Source organism: Rhinoraja longicauda, chromosome 33 (genome assembly GCF_053455715.1).
Source record: "Rhinoraja longicauda isolate Sanriku21f chromosome 33, sRhiLon1.1, whole genome shotgun sequence".
In the NCBI taxonomy this organism is placed as follows: Eukaryota; Metazoa; Chordata; class Chondrichthyes; order Rajiformes; family Arhynchobatidae; genus Rhinoraja; species Rhinoraja longicauda.
The window spans coordinates 14,164,609-14,180,964 of record NC_135985.1 but is presented as its reverse complement, the minus strand read 5'-3'; the positions used below and the strand labels follow the sequence as shown (position 1 = coordinate 14,180,964).

The 16,356-nt window shown below is 46.6% G+C and overlaps 1 protein-coding gene across 1 annotated transcript; it reads left to right on the top strand.

The window, feature by feature from the left end:
* The first annotated feature begins 1,244 nt into the window (after positions 1 to 1,244).
* Positions 1,245 to 14,607, top strand: LOC144609112 (ubiquitin carboxyl-terminal hydrolase 50-like). Its single transcript, XM_078427490.1, has 7 exons — positions 1,245 to 1,264; positions 9,771 to 9,992; positions 10,528 to 10,723; positions 11,977 to 12,141; positions 12,217 to 12,359; positions 12,743 to 12,875; positions 14,374 to 14,607. Exons 1-7 carry the CDS (start codon positions 1,245 to 1,247, stop codon positions 14,548 to 14,550), a joined length of 1,056 nt encoding a protein of 351 aa, XP_078283616.1. The 3' UTR covers positions 14,551 to 14,607.
* The last annotated feature ends 1,749 nt before the right edge of the window (positions 14,608 to 16,356 follow it).

Genomic DNA, 16,356 nt, shown 5'->3' with positions numbered 1-16,356 from the left:
CACTGGAAGGGGTTGAGATTCTTGAGATTTACTAGAGTTGTGCGCATCTAGGCAAATGAAAACTATTCCATCACACGACTGAATTGTGCCTAGTAGATGGAATGACTGTGTAGCGTCGGTAAGTGATTCACTCATCACAGGATGCCCAGATTTAGACCTGTTCTGTTCAGAACTGTTCAAAAATTGAGCAAGGAGTGAAAATCCAAATGGAAGATTTTATGAAATTGTTCCAAGTGGCTATGATTTTGGTTGGTTGTTATGGTCAGGTTTACATCTATAGCTGACTATGATGACTGGACATTTACAGCATTAGTTATTACTGCCCATACACTGACCCTCTCAGGGGGCTTCTATTTGTTGATTATTTCCTCCATATATTATTGGATACATTGGGTATTTAAAACAGAGATTGATAGGTTACAGGGAGAAGGCAGGAGAATGGGGTTAAGAGGGAAACATAGATCAGATATGATCGAATGGGTAAATGGGCCTAATTCTGGTCCTATGACATATGGTCTTATTACCGTGCCAATAACTGAGCAATGGAGGGAATTACGACTCAAAATTATCCACCTCAATCCAAACCTCGGCTGGGAATGTGACTGGAAGACTAGAGAACAGTCCAACAGAGCAACTGCATGGCGGATGAGACACTGGGAGCTGTGGACTGCAACAGAAACATGTAATATCCGAGGAAGAAATATTTCAAACCCTGCAGCTGCGAGGACTTCTTTGGCGAGGCAGTGATGTTCCTGAGTGAATATCAGATTTAATGAAATTGCAAGACACCAGTGTTCTAGACGACATTTGCAGGAATTTAAGTGGCTTCAATGATATGCAATTGGCTACTTATTACTTGTATTATAATGATTGGCTAAGCATCACTTTCAACAAGCTCCACCCACCTTCCCTGCTCTTTGATCTCCCTACTTTTGGATGAGTTGGGCCAAAGGGCCTGAGTCCATGCTGTAATAGCTCTACTCAGTCTATTAGAGTGTCATGTTTGGATAGGGACTCTCAGCAAGATCCTGGTCACTTTTCACTGAGCTTGTTTACAACATCTCAATTGAGTATTTGACTGGTGCTAATGTACACTATATCAATTGCACTGTCTGTTGTGGACACTTTGTGATGTCACTTCAGGCAATGATATCATGGGAGCTGTGCTTTGCTGAAGATTAATGGGAAGAGATCCAGGTCACAGAGTTCTTACAGTTTCAGCTTTGTAACGATGACCGAAATTCATGGAGGATAACAACAGCAGGTAAGGTCTGACTGCACTCTCTCCAGCTAAAGAATCATAAAATCCTACAGCACAGTAACAGTCCCTTTGGACCCACCTCGCCCATGTCGACTGTAATTCCTATCTATATTAATCCTATTTGCCTGCATTAGGCCGATATCTGTCTACTCATTTCCTATCTAAGTAGCTGTCCAAATCCCTTTTAAATATTGTAATTGTACCTACCTCCACCACCTCCTCGGGCAGTTTGTTCCAGATAACTACCACTCTTAGTTTGGAACAACTTACCCCTTAAGTAACCCTCTAGTTTTAAATCCCCCTGTCTTGGAAAAAAGATTCTGCCTGTCTGTCATATCTATGCTCATAATTTTTTATAAATCTCTATGTCACACCTCAACTTCCTGTGTTGCAGTGAGAATAAATCCAATCTATTCAATCTTTCTTTGTAACAAAAAGCCTCCATTCCAGGCAATATCCTGTTGAAACCATTTTTTCTGTTGTTACCACATCCATCCTGTAGTGTGACGACCAGAACTGTACACAATATTCCAAGTGCAGCCTGAACAATGCTTTCTTTAACTGCAACATGACAACCAGTACATCCGAATTATGATTTAAAAGCCATATTGAGTGTTTACCAAAATATGTAACTAAACTAAGGGCCTCTCTCACTGCAACAGCATCTCCCTTCTCTGGGGGCTTTAGTACTGCAGGCATGTCCCAGAACTGGGAGAAGCTGCAAGGGTGTGCCTGGAGATGTGGGGGTGGTTGAAATGGAAGGGGCAAGATCTGGGGGCGGAATAGTGAGTGTGACCTTGCTGGAGGGAGGCCTGTGGCTTGGATGGGATATAGGATGGTTTAAGCGAGTGATGTGGTTGAGAGGTGAAACAGGAGATAGATGAGGGTTGTGGGGTTTAGCGGTGGAAGTAGAGGTAGTGGAGGTGTAGGTAGAGGTAGTGGAGGTGTAGGTAGAGGTAGTGGAGGTGTAGGGGCAGGGAGAGCGGGCATAGTTGTAAGGTTGAGGCAACTGGGGACAGATGGTTGACCTCCAATAACCACAGTCATCATTCTACATGTGAGATCTGACTCCAACCATTGGAGTGTTTCCCCTTGATATCCACCCTAGATGTCATTTGCAGTTGAACGCTGCCCTGAGGCAGTCATTCTCAACACTTCTTTGATGCAAATTTGGACCAAAGCTGTGTTGAGGCCTGGAGTTGAATGATCCTTGTGGAACCTAAAATGGGTATTGATGAACAATATCTCTTGATAACATTGTTGAAGACAGCTTCTAACCTTTGCGAGTATGCAGTAATTAGCCGGAATGGATTTTTCTTGCCTTTTGGGAACAGGATGTATGTGTGCAATCTGCCCATGTGGTCAGGTTAGTGCTGTAACTCTACTGGAACAGCTGGGGAAGAGGTGCAGCTTACTCTGGAACACAAGTCTGCAGTCTAAATCTGCAATGTTTGTGTCATTGCGTAAAACACAGAAACAGGATCTTGGGTCCATCATGTACATGCCAAAATCAAATAAATCTTTACACTAATCCTATGTATTAGCACTTAGTCCATAGGCCTTCATGCCAATTTAAGTGCTTGATCTACTCCATTGCCAGAATGTGGCCACATGCAAACTGGAGGAACAGCACCTCATATTAATGCTTGGGTAGCTTACAACCCGATGGTATGAACATTGAAATCTCTAATTTTAGATAACTACAGGCAACATTCAGGTGAATTTCCTCTGCACCCTATCCAGTGCAATCACATTCTTCTTATAGTGTGGCAACTGGTCTGTACACAGTGCTCCAGCTATGGCAAAACCAATGCTCTATAAAGTTGAATCAAGACCTCCTTTCTGTGCTCTGGCCAATAAAGGTAGGCATCCCATAAGCCTAATTCATCCAGCTATCTATCTCCGCTGCCACTATCAGGGATCTTTGGATTAGTATGTCAAGGTCCCTTTATTTCTCAATACTCCCTCAGGGCTTGCCATTCATGATGTAACCACCCTTACTTGATTTCCCCAAAATGTACCACCTCGCACTTATCAGGATTAAATTCTGTCTGACAACTTACCAACTCAACAATATAATTCTAATGCCTAGGACTGTCCTCCACACTATCAATAATACCAATCTTCATGTCATCTGCAAACTTACTGATTGTAACTCCTACATTCACATCTAACATGCATCTAACAACCAGCAAAAGTCCCAACATTGATACCTGTGATACCCTGCTGATCATAAGATTCATCACGAAAATGATCCTCCTACATAACACTTCTGTCTTCCATTGCCAGGCAATTTTGGATCCAATTTTGCCAACCTACGTAGACCATACATCACCTTTTAGACCAACCTTCCATGTAGGATCTTGTCAAAGATCTCATTGAAATCCCTGTAAACCACATCAACCACACCCCCCTTGTCAACAAATTTAGTTACATAGATACATCGACAATAGGTGCAGGAGTAGGCCATTCGGCCCTTCAAGCCAACACCGCCATTTAATGTGATCATGGCTGATCATCCACAATCCTGCCTTCTCCCCATACCCCATCATTCCGCTCGCCCTAAGAGCCCTATCTAACTCTCTTTTGAATGCATCGAGTGAATCGGCCTCCACTGCCTTCTGAGGCAGAGAATTCCACAAATTCACAATCTCTCAAATAACTCAAATTAGTCAGGCAGGAACTCCAACACACAAATCTGCCCTGACCATCCCTGATCAATCTCTCCCTTTCATTGTAGATTCATCCTGCTCCTTGGACTTTTTTCCAAAAAGTTTCCCTAATACAGTTGTTAGACTACCTGGTCTGTAATTATCTGGCTTATTCGTAGATTGATAGTCATAGAGTGTAGAAACAGGCCTTTCAACCCAATGTCCTTGCAGACCAAGATGACTCATCTATTTGGCATCTACACCTTTCCTATCCATGTACCTGTCCAAATGTCTTTTAAAGGTTGTTTTAGCATCAGCCTCGACTACATCCTCTGGTGGCATATACCTGCCACCCTCTGTGCCCCTCAGATTTCTCTCAAACCTTTCCCCTCTGACCTTAAACCTATGTGTTCAGGTTCTTGATTCTCCTACTCTTAAGTAAAATACATTGTGCATTCACCCAATCTATTTCTCTCATGATTTTATATACCTCTATAAGATCACCGCTCAGCCTCTGCACTCCAAGGAATAAAGTCCTAGCCTGCCCAACCTCTCACTATAGCTCCAGACTCAACTCCTGGCAATATCCTCGTAAATCTTCTTTGTACTTTTCAGCTTGACATCCTTCCAAAAGTAGTGTGACCAAACTGAACACTGTACTCCAAATGTGGCCTCACCAACATCTTGTACAACTGTAACAAAACAAACTTCTATACACAATACCTTGATTTGTGAGGGGCAATGTACCAAGAGCCTTCTTGACCACCCTATTTAGCCTGGGCACCACATTCAGGGAACTATGTATCTGCATACCTAGATCCCCCTACTCAATAACACTCCCCACGGCCCTGATATTCACAATAAAGAACCTGCCCTAGTTTGAAAATGCAGCACCTCGCACTTAACTGCATTAAACTCCATTAACAATTACTCAGTCCACTTGCCCAACTGATCAAGATCCTGCTGCAATTTTTGATAACTATCTTCGCTAACCACAATACCACCCACTTAAGTGTCATCTGCAAATTTACTAATCAAGTCTTGTACATTTTTGTCCAAATCGTTGATATAAACCACAAACTGCAATGAGGCCGGCACCCATCCCTATGATTCCTTCCATGAAGCCATTCTCTATCCAGTCAGCTAGCTCTCCATGGATCCCATGCAATCTAACCTTCCAGGGCAGTCTAACATAGGAAACTTATCAAATGCCATGCTGAAGTCCACATAGACAATAGCTACAACTTTGCCCTATCATCCTTTTTGGTTATATCTTCAAAACACTCAATCAGATTTGTAAGATATAAAATCAGATTCGTAAGCCCTGACAACATTCTCCCACGCACAAAACCATGCTGACTATCCCTAAGAAGCCCTTGTCTATCCAAATCCATGTGCATCTCATCCCTCAGAATCCTCTCCAGTAACCTGCCTACCAAAGATGTTAGGCTTGCTGATCTATAGTTCCCAGGCTTTTCCTTGCAGCCCCTAAATAGAGGCATAACATTAGCCACTCTCCAGTCTTATAGCACCTCACCTGTGCCTCATGATGGTTCATATATCTTATATTCCTTGAATAAAGGTACCACATTCACTGTCCTCCTGCACTTCACCTGTGGACAGAGAAGATTTAAAGATTACTTTCAGGCCCTCAGCAATCCCTCACCTTTCTCTCCATATTCACCTGGGATACATCTCCTCAGGCGCTGTGGATATATTTACCCTTTGCCCACTAGATCATCTAATATCTCTTCCTTTTTAATTTTATCCTACTCTAGAATTTCACCTTTGTTCCTGCCCTCTGGTTCCATGCATTGAGTGTCCCTTTGGGCTCTAACCTGGGTTTTCCTGGGTTACCCTTTGGCTCTCAATATATGTATAAAAAGCCTTGGGACTTTGCTTAATCTTAATCGACAGCAATATTTCATGGCCTCCCTTTACAGCAAAGTAAGAGGCTCTTGAGCCCCCAATGTCAGTGCTGTTGAGGATACCAAATTAAACTGCACATTTGCCTGTATGTGGTCCATTCCCTGTCTGTTCATGTGTCTATTTAAATCCCTTAATTGTTGCTATAATATCTGCTTTCGCCACTCCACTCGACTAGGACTGTGTACATACTTTCACAAAAAGCGCACCTAGAAGCACTTTCAAAATTCCACCCCGTTTAATACTTTCACACAAAGTCAATAGCAGGCAAGAATGTTGAAATTCCCAACGATGACAATCGGTGCAGGAGGAGGCCATTCGGCCCTTCGAGCCAGCACCACCATTCAATGTGATCATGGCTGATCATTCTCAATCAGTACCTCGTTCCTGCCTTCTCCCCATACCCCCTGACTCCGCTATCCTTAAGAGCTCTACTTAGCTCTCTCTTGAATGCATTCAGAGAATTGGCCTCCACTGCCTTCTGAGGCAGAGAATTCCACAGATTCACAACTCTCTGACTGAAAACGTTTTTCCTCATCTCCGTTCTAAATGGCCTACCCCTTATTCTTAAACTGTAGCCCCTTGTTCTGGACTCCCCCAACATTGGGAACATGTTTTCTGCCTCTAACGTGTCCAACCCCTTAATAATCTTATACGTTTCGATAAGATCTCCTCTCATCCTTCTAAATTCCAGTGTATACAAGCCTAGTCGCTCCAGTCTTTCAACATATGACAGTCCCGCCATTCCGGGAATTAATCTAGTGAACCTACGCTGCACGCCCTCAACATCCCTATTCCTATTAACCTCTCTGCAGATTTGACTACATGTCTGCTCTTCTACCTCTTGCTGACTGTAGGGAGGCCTGTGGTACAATCCCAGTGACTGACAAGTTTTATTTCGTAGATCTATCCATCGGGCTTCATTTGAAGAATCTTCTGAGACATGTGCTATTATTACTGCTGTGACGGTCTGCTTAATTCATATTGCTTCCACTTTTCATCCACCCCCGTCATGCCTGAAACTTCCATACCCTAGAATGTTGAATTACCAGTCCTGCCCACGTCAACCATGTCTCAGTGATCATATTCCTGCATGCTGATCAATACTCCAAGTTCATTTTCTTCATCAGTCAGGTTCCTTGCATTAAAATAGTTGCAATTCAGCCTTCCAATCTTTCTATTTGCCTTACCAATAACCATAGTGCTTTCTCCAGGGCAGGGGAGTCTAAAACTGAAAGGCAAAGGTTTAAGGAGGGAAGAGAAAGATTTAAAAGTAATCTAAGGGTCAACCTTTTCCACACAGAAGATGGTGCATAAATAGAATGAGCTGCCTGAAGAATTGGTAGAGGTGGTACAATTAAACATTTAAAAGATACCCTCGACAGATACATGCATTGGAGAGTTGTTGAGGGATATAGCCCAGATGCAAGCAAGAGGGGCTCTACTAGGCAACTTGGTTGGTGTCGATGATTTAGGCTGAAGGGACTGCTTGCGTGATGTATAACTCTGCCTTTGGACTGACTTTTTTTTTCTCCTATATTTCAGTGAATCTTGTCCCCAAGATTGGCTCACCTTTTTCTAGCCTTGCCAAATTATTGTTGCAGTGGAGATTTGGGTGATCTTTGGTTTGCAGAGTAGAGGGAGGTACAGGCAATGCATGGGTTATCTCGAGGTTTTGTTCCTGAGAACTGTTCGTAATCTAAACTGTTCGTAAATCGGAAATAAAAACATAGTGCGAGGAAGAGAATCATAGAAATGGCTGTGATGGGAGAGCGATCACACATGGGAACAACACGAGTGGACCTAACTGACTCAGTCAGTGAGTTTGCTCAGCACTGCCAACTCGACCCAATCCCCGATTGCTGCGGTGTGGGAGGGTAGGGGAACAGAAGGCACGAGGAAACACGGCAGAAGATGCCTGCAGCCCCACAGAAGCTGGTAACCCCATCTCCATCTATGCTTATATGGGGTATCTATAAGTGAGGTGCAACTCAGGGAGAGGCTGAAATGTAGTAGCTAGGGAGGAGGGCAGGCAGTCATCTGGTGTTGCAAAGGTGGGAACACATGGTGAGGCAGCAACGGCGGTGACGATGGCGCCGAGGTGCTGCAGCAACAGCATCATTGTTAGGCACGCTACGGAAACAAGCCTTTCAGCCCACCGATTTCCGGTCATCTCCGGACATCTGTTTACACCAATCCCATGTAATTTTACGAATGATCCCCGTCAACTCGAGATCTCGAGCACACCCTCAACACCTTCTCCCCCTCACCCACCTTGAGGAGGCAATCCAGCCCATCCAATCCACCCCAGTTTAATATCATCAGTCCCGTACCCACGCACGGCGTTGCTCGAGTCCCATTGAATGGTCGACGGGCTCTTTTCGGTGGACACGGGCCGACCGGCCTGTTTCCGTGGTCTGTCACCCGGCCTCGCCCCCCCCCCCCCCCTCTGTTGATGTCGGGCGATCCCGCGGCCTATTCCCAGGCCCGGGCTCCACGAGGGCCTGCTGGACCAGGCGCGCTCGGCCCATCGCCTCAGGCCTGGTCCTGCGGTTGAAAGACTCACCTCCAGGCTACGCCGGCGCGGCCCGGCCTGTGGTTGCCATGGAAACCACAGTCTACCCGCGCGGGTGGGGTCACGCGGGGTCAGCCCGGCGAAGGGGCAGCGTCCCTTCAGCGGCAGAATTGTGATTAGTTTTATTCAACCCTCTCAACTACCCTCCACCTCCCACCCTGACCCTGTACCTTACCCTCACTACCCACCCCTCTCCTCAACTGCTGCCCACCCCTCTCCTCAACTGCTGCCCACCCCTCTCCTCACCCTCACTACCCACCCCTCTCCTCAACTGCTGCCCACCCCTCTCCTCAACTGCTGTCCACCCCTCTCCTCAACTGCTGCCCACCCCTCTCCTCACCCTCACTACCCACCCCTCTCCTCAACTGCTGCCCACCCCTCTCCTCACCCTCACTACCCACCCCTCTCCTCAACTGCTGCCCACCCCTCTCCTCACCCTCACTACCCACCCCTCTCCTCAACTGCTGCCCACCCCTCTCCTCAACTGCTGTCCACCCCTCTCCTCAACTGCTGCCCACCCCTCTCCTCACCCTCACTACCCACCCCTCTCCTCAACTGCTGCCCACCCCTCTCCTCACCCTCACTACCCACCCCTCTCCTCAACTGCTGCCCACCCCTCTCCTCACCCTCACTACCCACCCCTCTCCTCACCCTCACTACCCACCCCTCTCCTCACCCTCACTACCCACCACTCTCCTCACCCTCACTACCCACCCCTCTCCTCAACTGCTGCCCACCCCTCTCCTCAACTGCTGCCCACCCCTCTCCTCAACTGCTGCCCACCCCTCTCCTCACCCTCACTACCCACCCCTCTCCTCAACTGCTGCCCACCCCTCTCCTCAACTGCTACCCACCCCTCTCCTCAACTGCTGCCCACCCCTCTCCTCACCCTCACTACCCACCCCTCTCCTCACCCTCACTACCCACCCCCTCCTCAACTGCTACCCACCCCTCTCCTCAACTGCTGCCCACCCCTCTCCTCACCCTCACTACCCACCCCTCTCCTCACCCTCACTACCCACCCCTCTCCTCAACTGCTGCCCACCCCTCTCCTCACCCTCACTACCCACCCCTCTCCTCAACTGCTGCCCACCCCTCTCCTCACCCTCGCTACCCACCCCTCTCCTCAACTGCTACCCACCCCTCTCCTCAACTGCTACCCATCCATACTCCAACCTTCACCTTCCTCTCATTCCTTCACCCTTCCCCTCCCTCCCTTCACTCCTCTCAATCCTCACGCTCTTCCCTCACGGCTCCCCCCCTTCTCCCCCCCTTCACCCCTTCTTTCCTTCCCCCTTTCCTGCTTCTTCATCCCCCTACTTCCCCCCCCCTACCCCTCCCACTCCCCCCTCCCCAGAGCACGATACTACCACCTTGTCCCCAAGTACAGCAATGGCTCGCTGTTTGACTCCAGCGTCTCCAGCGCTGGCATCGAACGGCAGGACGGAGGCGCAGGACAGACAGGCCTGGGCAACACGGGCAACACCTGCTACATGAACTGCATCCTGCAGTGCCTGAGCAACTCCACACCGCTGGTCGAGTACTTCATCACCGGGGCCTATGCTGATGATATAAACAGGTGGGCACCAGCTCAGCGCTCGGCCCTCACCCCTAGCAGTCGGCTGAAGGGGTGAAGTGGGTGGAGTGAAGTGACTGCAAGGGGTTGGCTGAGAGGGTAAGCAGTGGGTCAGGGGAAGGCTGGATGGGGCAACGTGAGAATAGGAGTGAGGGGTGAGTGAAAGGGGAGGTGTGAGTGAGGTGAAGGAGTGAAAGGAGAGTGAGGGGTAGGGTATGTGTGGGTCAAGGTGAAAGTGGAGGGATTGGTTAGGAGAGGGTGAGCTGGATAAACCAGAAGTAGGTAGGTGAGCTAATCAGAGAGGTGGGTTTGGTGAGTGGGGTGTGAGGGTGAGGGATTAATGGGGTTGGGGTGGCTGAGGTGAGAGGGTGAGGGGAGGATTGGAATGAGTGGGGTGGGTATGGGGAGAGGTTGGTAGGCTGAGGGGGAGGGGTTGTGGCATGAAAGGTGGGCTGTGAGTGAAATCAGGCCATCGAATGGATCTGTATCATCTGCACTCGGATGGATTTCCACTTCTGACAGATCTTTCCTTCTGCAGAGGCCGTGGGGAGCTATCTAATGCCTTCTCGGCTTTAGTGATGGACATATGGCTGGGGGATTGTGTGTACATCTTTCCAGATGAAGTGAAGAGAGTTCTTGGAAAGATGCATGCTTCCTTCTCTGATGGGACCCAGCAAGATGCCCAGGAGCTGCTTCTCTTCTTTCTCAACATTCTCCATAATGATCTGAAGAGAGTGAGTGCTCAGGGAATGCATGCAGAGGACAGCACTGAAGGGCGAGGAGGTTTACCCTGAAGAGCAGTCAGGTCATTCCACTGACCTTCCCTGCCAACCTGACTGCTTAAATCAATGGCCAGCTGTTGCCTTTCAGGCCCTTCTTCTTTCAAAAGATTACTTTATTCATAAAATGTGAAATAGACAACTCACTTGCCAATAGTGACATGAGACTGCAGATGCTGAATTCTTAAACAAAATAAAACCTGCTGGAGAATGTAGTTGGGTCAGGCAGCATCTGTAAAAAAAATGGACAGACAAAGTTTTGGGTCAGGACTCCTCAGTCTGAAGAAGGGTCCCAACCTGAAACGGGGTCCATCCAATCCCTCCACAGATGCCGTCTGAATCGCTGAGTTCCTCCAACTTAGTTGCCATTATTCCATTGCTGTTGGAAATTGCCAGAAATAGGAACAGGAGTGACAACTTTTTCAAACATTGGGTGGTGGGTATAAATGAGCTGCCAGAGGTACTGGGAGAGGAGGGTACAGTAATGACATTTCAAAGATATTTGGACAGGTACATGGATAGGAATGGTTTGGAGGAATGTGGGCAAATGCGTGTAAATGGACTAGCTGAGATGGGGCATCTTGGTCGGCATAGTGAGTCAGGCCAAAGGCCCTGTTTCCATGCTGAATGACTATGACTTCATTATTCGCTGCACCAGCCCATCATTGCATTTGTTTGTGATGTTGCGATAATACCATCATGTATTGATTGATATTTGACAACAATTCCAACCCTCAGTGCTGGGAGGGACCTCAGTCCTCGCCTTCGCCACTCAGCCTTTCTCCATGGGGCAGCCCCATGTCTTAACATGTCCCTCACAGCAATTTCATTGCCCCACTTATTTCCCTGTAACCTCATCTCTCTGACAAACCCATTAGCTCCGTCATGATTCTCCTACTGCCCACAAACACCAGGGACAATTTGTAGCCACCAGTTAACCTACCAGTCCCTACCTTGGGATGAGGGAGGAAATCAATGCAGCTGGGAAACCTGTGTGGTCGCACGGAGAATGAGCAGACTCCACATGGACAGCACCCAAGGTTGGGATTGAACCCAAGTCATTGGAGCTGCAAGGCAGCAACACTACTTGTGCACTGCAATGCTGCCCTATAATAACCCTTGTTGGCAAGGTGCCATGGCCAAGTAGCTGCTAGGATACACCAGACCTTTTGAGATGGACAGTGAACTGAAGAATATTCTCTTCTCAGTCTTCAGGTGTGAGAAACATAGAAACATCAATCGTTACAAAGTTGTTCCAAGGGCAACTGAGTTACATAAAACTCTGCCTGAATTGTTACCACAAGTCCAACCAAACCGAGAACTTCCTGAGCCTGTCACTCCCCATGCCACCAGACAGCAGATGTTCCATTCAGGTAAAGACTCACCAGTGTTGTGTTGGGGTGTGTGGTGTCTGTTGCAGCTTTGCTAATGATGGTTGCTGATTGCAGGACTGTCTCAGGCTGTTCTTTAAAGAAGAGGTTCTGAGCTCGAGGGACCAGCCTTTCTGCTCCTTCTGCGGCCGGAAGCAGGACCAGACGGAGAGTATCCAGCTGCTGAAGGCTCCTGACATTATCATCATCCACCTGAAGCGGTGAGTTCTCCCAGCTTTAGGTTCCTTCCGTCAGGGGAGGTGGGGGCGGGGGACGGGCCCCAGTCCCACTAGGAAGCGCCAGCTTCGGTGATCGTGCTTTAGTCTGTGAGCTAGTTTTTAGTCTGTGTGCTTTAGTCTATGTCATTATCTGTCAATCAGTGCCAGTCACAGCATTGATGCCAATCTTTGCATAATTTGATTGATGGGGATTTTCTCTGTGTAGGAGCCATCAAACACCTTCCACTGGAATATTCAAGGGCATTGACTGCCCCTCTCTCCATGTTATTCTCCCTTTCAGTGTCAATGTCTTGCCTCACAATTATTCAATAGTTCTGTCTGCGATTTAATCATTTCATGTAATAAACCCTCCCTTTCCCCACCAGCTTTGAATCGGACGATCACGGCCACAGGAAACTGACCAGCACGGTGAATTTTCCACTCGAAGATCTCGATCTGACTCAGTACACAACCACTCCAGCAACTCAGCAGCTGAAGTATCAGCTCTATGCTGTGGTGGTGAGTCTCACCTTCATCTGTTTGTTAATGAAGTTCCGATCCATTCATCATACTCTCCTTTACAAATTCTAAAGCAGCATTTTATAAAGATCTGGGTCTGTTTGAGAGGCTGGGTGCTGTAAGCACTTTAGGGAAGTATGGAAGTTGGGCAACAGCTGGGAGCTCGCAGTGAGGAATGGTGTCCTGAGTGTAGAGGCGGGCAGTGCTGTCTACACAGTGAATGTGATCTAACTGAAAGATCAGGCAGATGGCGATTCACAAATTAACCTTAGAATCATGGCAAAATAGAAACAGAAGTTCATTCGACCCTTCCACATTATCTTGGCTGATCATGTATCGCAATACCAAATCTTTTCCACAGATGTTTCATGCACCAGAAATTTATCCACCTCCTCCTCAAATACATTCAGCAACTTAGCTTCTACATACCAATGTCATAGCCGTACCTATCCATCACGACCAAGGTGCCCCATTTAAGTGAGTCCCATTTATCTGCGTTTGGCCTATATCCCTCTCAATCTTTCCTATGCATGTGCCTGTCCAAATGTATTTTAATGGTGCTGTTGTACCTGCCTCTGCTAACGCTTTTGGCAGTCATTCCATATGTTCACTACCCTGTGGGTGGAAAAAGTTGCCCCTCAAGTTCCTATTAAATCTTTTCCCTCTCACCTAACATCTATGCCCTCTGGTTCTTCATTTCCCCATCCTGGGAAACAGTCTCTGTGCATCCTATCTATTTCCCTCATGATTTCCTATTCATCCTATCTATTTCCCTCAAGATTTAATACACCTATATTAGACCATTCCTCAGCCTCATGCACTCCAACGAATAAAATTCTAGCCTGCCCAAACTCTCCCTGTGTCAGAGGGTGAAGGGATACCCGATAGAACGTTATAATTAAGCTGGAAAGATGGCGGAGACAACCATCCGAATTTTATGAAAGCAGTCCAAGTTTGTCCAAACACTTCTTATAACTAATTCTCTCTAATCCCGGCAACGTTCTGGTACACCTCTTCTGCACCTTCTCCAAAGTCTCAACATCCTTCCTGTAATGCAGTCAGCAGAACTGCGCCTTATACTCCAAATGTGGCATAACCAAAGTTTCATAAAGCTGCAAAATGATTTCCCAACTTTTATACTCAATGCTCTGACTGATTACCCCCTCCCCCCCCCCCCCCCCCCATCCAGTTGTGTTGACACTTTCAGGAAACTATGGACTTGCATCCTAAGAACCCTCTGTAGATTAATGTTCCGAAGGGTTCTGTCATTTACTGTATATTTTCTTTTTACATTTGACGTTCCAGTATGCAACACTTTACTCATGTCCGATCACAGACCTCCACTCGGCAAAATACCCTTCTATCATTCTTCTGTTTTGTATGGCCAAGCCAATTTTGGATCCAAAGTGTAAGCTATACATTGAACTTTTCAGTGTGTGAAAATTATTTATACAAAAACTTTACCTGAAGTTGCCAAATTTCTGTGCCCTGTCCACAGAACCACACCGGCACCTTGGACAGTGGCCACTACACTGCCTTCTGCAAGAACCCAGTGACACAGAACTGGCATGAGTTCAATGATGCAAAAGTAACCAGCATTTCTGAGCACAAGATCCAGTCACCAGCAGCCTATGTACTCTTCTATAATTGTGTGAATTTTCAGTGGCCTCAATAATGGCATCCCGGATCGTCGTAATAAACAGTTTCCCCATAATCCAGTTTTCATTCTGTACTAGCCCTAAAGAGCAGCAATCTATATAAATTATGGAATTTGTTCTAATTTTGGCTAACATATGCTGTTATTTTGTTGGTTATTGTCTAAAGTGGACAGTGTCTCATGAATTAAAGAAATCCCCTCTGTAAACAGTCCATGCTGCAGTATGTGATCACTTTCTGGTACCAAGTCATCTTTATAACATGGAAAAAAACTTCCTTTGGCCCATACAGGCCAAGATGTCTATCCCAGCAATCCCTCTAAACCATCTCTATCCTACACAGGATACAGTTGTCTCAACAGCTTTCTCCTACAGCTCATCACTGGTCTGTGAAACAGTTGCCCCAGACATCCCTTTGAAATCATTCCATTCTCGAAATCTATTCTCTCCAGTTTTATACTCTACTACACTGGGAAAAAGGCTGATCATCCCTTATCTAGACGGCATGATTTTAAGGTCATCACTCAGCTTCCCATGCTCAACCTATCCAGCCTCTCAATTTAACCTCCAGTTCCAGTTATGTCCTCACAAATCTTTTCTGCACCGTTTCCATTTTACTGACAAACTACAGATTATACTGGGCCCAATTGATCTACTTTTTTTTCTCCAAAATTCTGGAATCCAGTTTAGAATAAAGTCGCTTAGCACTAACCCTGTTGTCTTCTCACAAGTTGCACAAGCTGTTTCAGTTCAATTTCAAAGGTGCTTAAGGTGCCTCACACTGAAACCCCAGAATCTCACTGAAGCAGGTTATTATGTAGGTGGACTGAATACAAGCCTACTGATGTGTGAGAAGAATGAATCTCAGCCCTTGTTTACCATTCCTCATGCCTCTTTGCAGCCACATCAACCACTGTAAAGGTCTTCTCTTAGAGCCAGTCAATGTTTTTGGACAATTACCCCCCATAAAAGGGCATAGCATCTAAATCATCAAATTGATTAATCTTCATCTGGAATTGGACAACTGCAAAATATATTTAAGCTAATAAAGAACAAATCCTGAAGGTTTGTTTGTAAGTGGACTTTAGCTAAACACCAACATAATGCCCATACCAATGACCCCAGCCCAAATCCATGGCCTAGATCAAATATAATTAATATACAGCTCTATATTAATGCATATACAGGACATGTTTTATTTATTGTGATGGGTGTTTGGAAAGTGCTACCAGGGTGATAGTAGAAGTAGATATGATAGTGGCGTTTAAGGGTCTTTTAGATAAGCACGTGGATATGCAGATAAGAGGGCTATGAATACAATGCAGACAGAGATTAGTTTAAGTTGACACTGTATACTTGTATACACTGGAATTTAGACGGATGAGGGGGGATCTTATTGAAACATATAAGATAATTAGGGGATTGGACACATTAGAGGCAGGAAACATGTTCCCAATGTTGGGGGAGTCCAGAACAAGGGGCCACAGTTTAAGAATAAGGGGTAGGCCATTTAGAACGGAGATGAGGAAGAACTTTTTCAGTCAGAGAGTGGTGAAGGTGTGGAATTCTCTGCCTCAGAAGGCAGTGGAGGCCAGTTCGTTGGATGCTTTCAAGAGAGCTGGATAGAGCTCTTAAGGATAGCGGAGTGAGGGGGTATGGGGAGAAGGCAGGAACGGGGTACTGATTGAGAGTGATCAGCCATGATCGCATTGAATGGCGGTGCTGGCTCGAAGGGCTGAATGGCCTACTCCTGCACCTATTGTCTATTGTCTATTGACATAATGCACAGCCCAGTCATTGTGGGCTAAAGGATCTGTTCCTGTGTT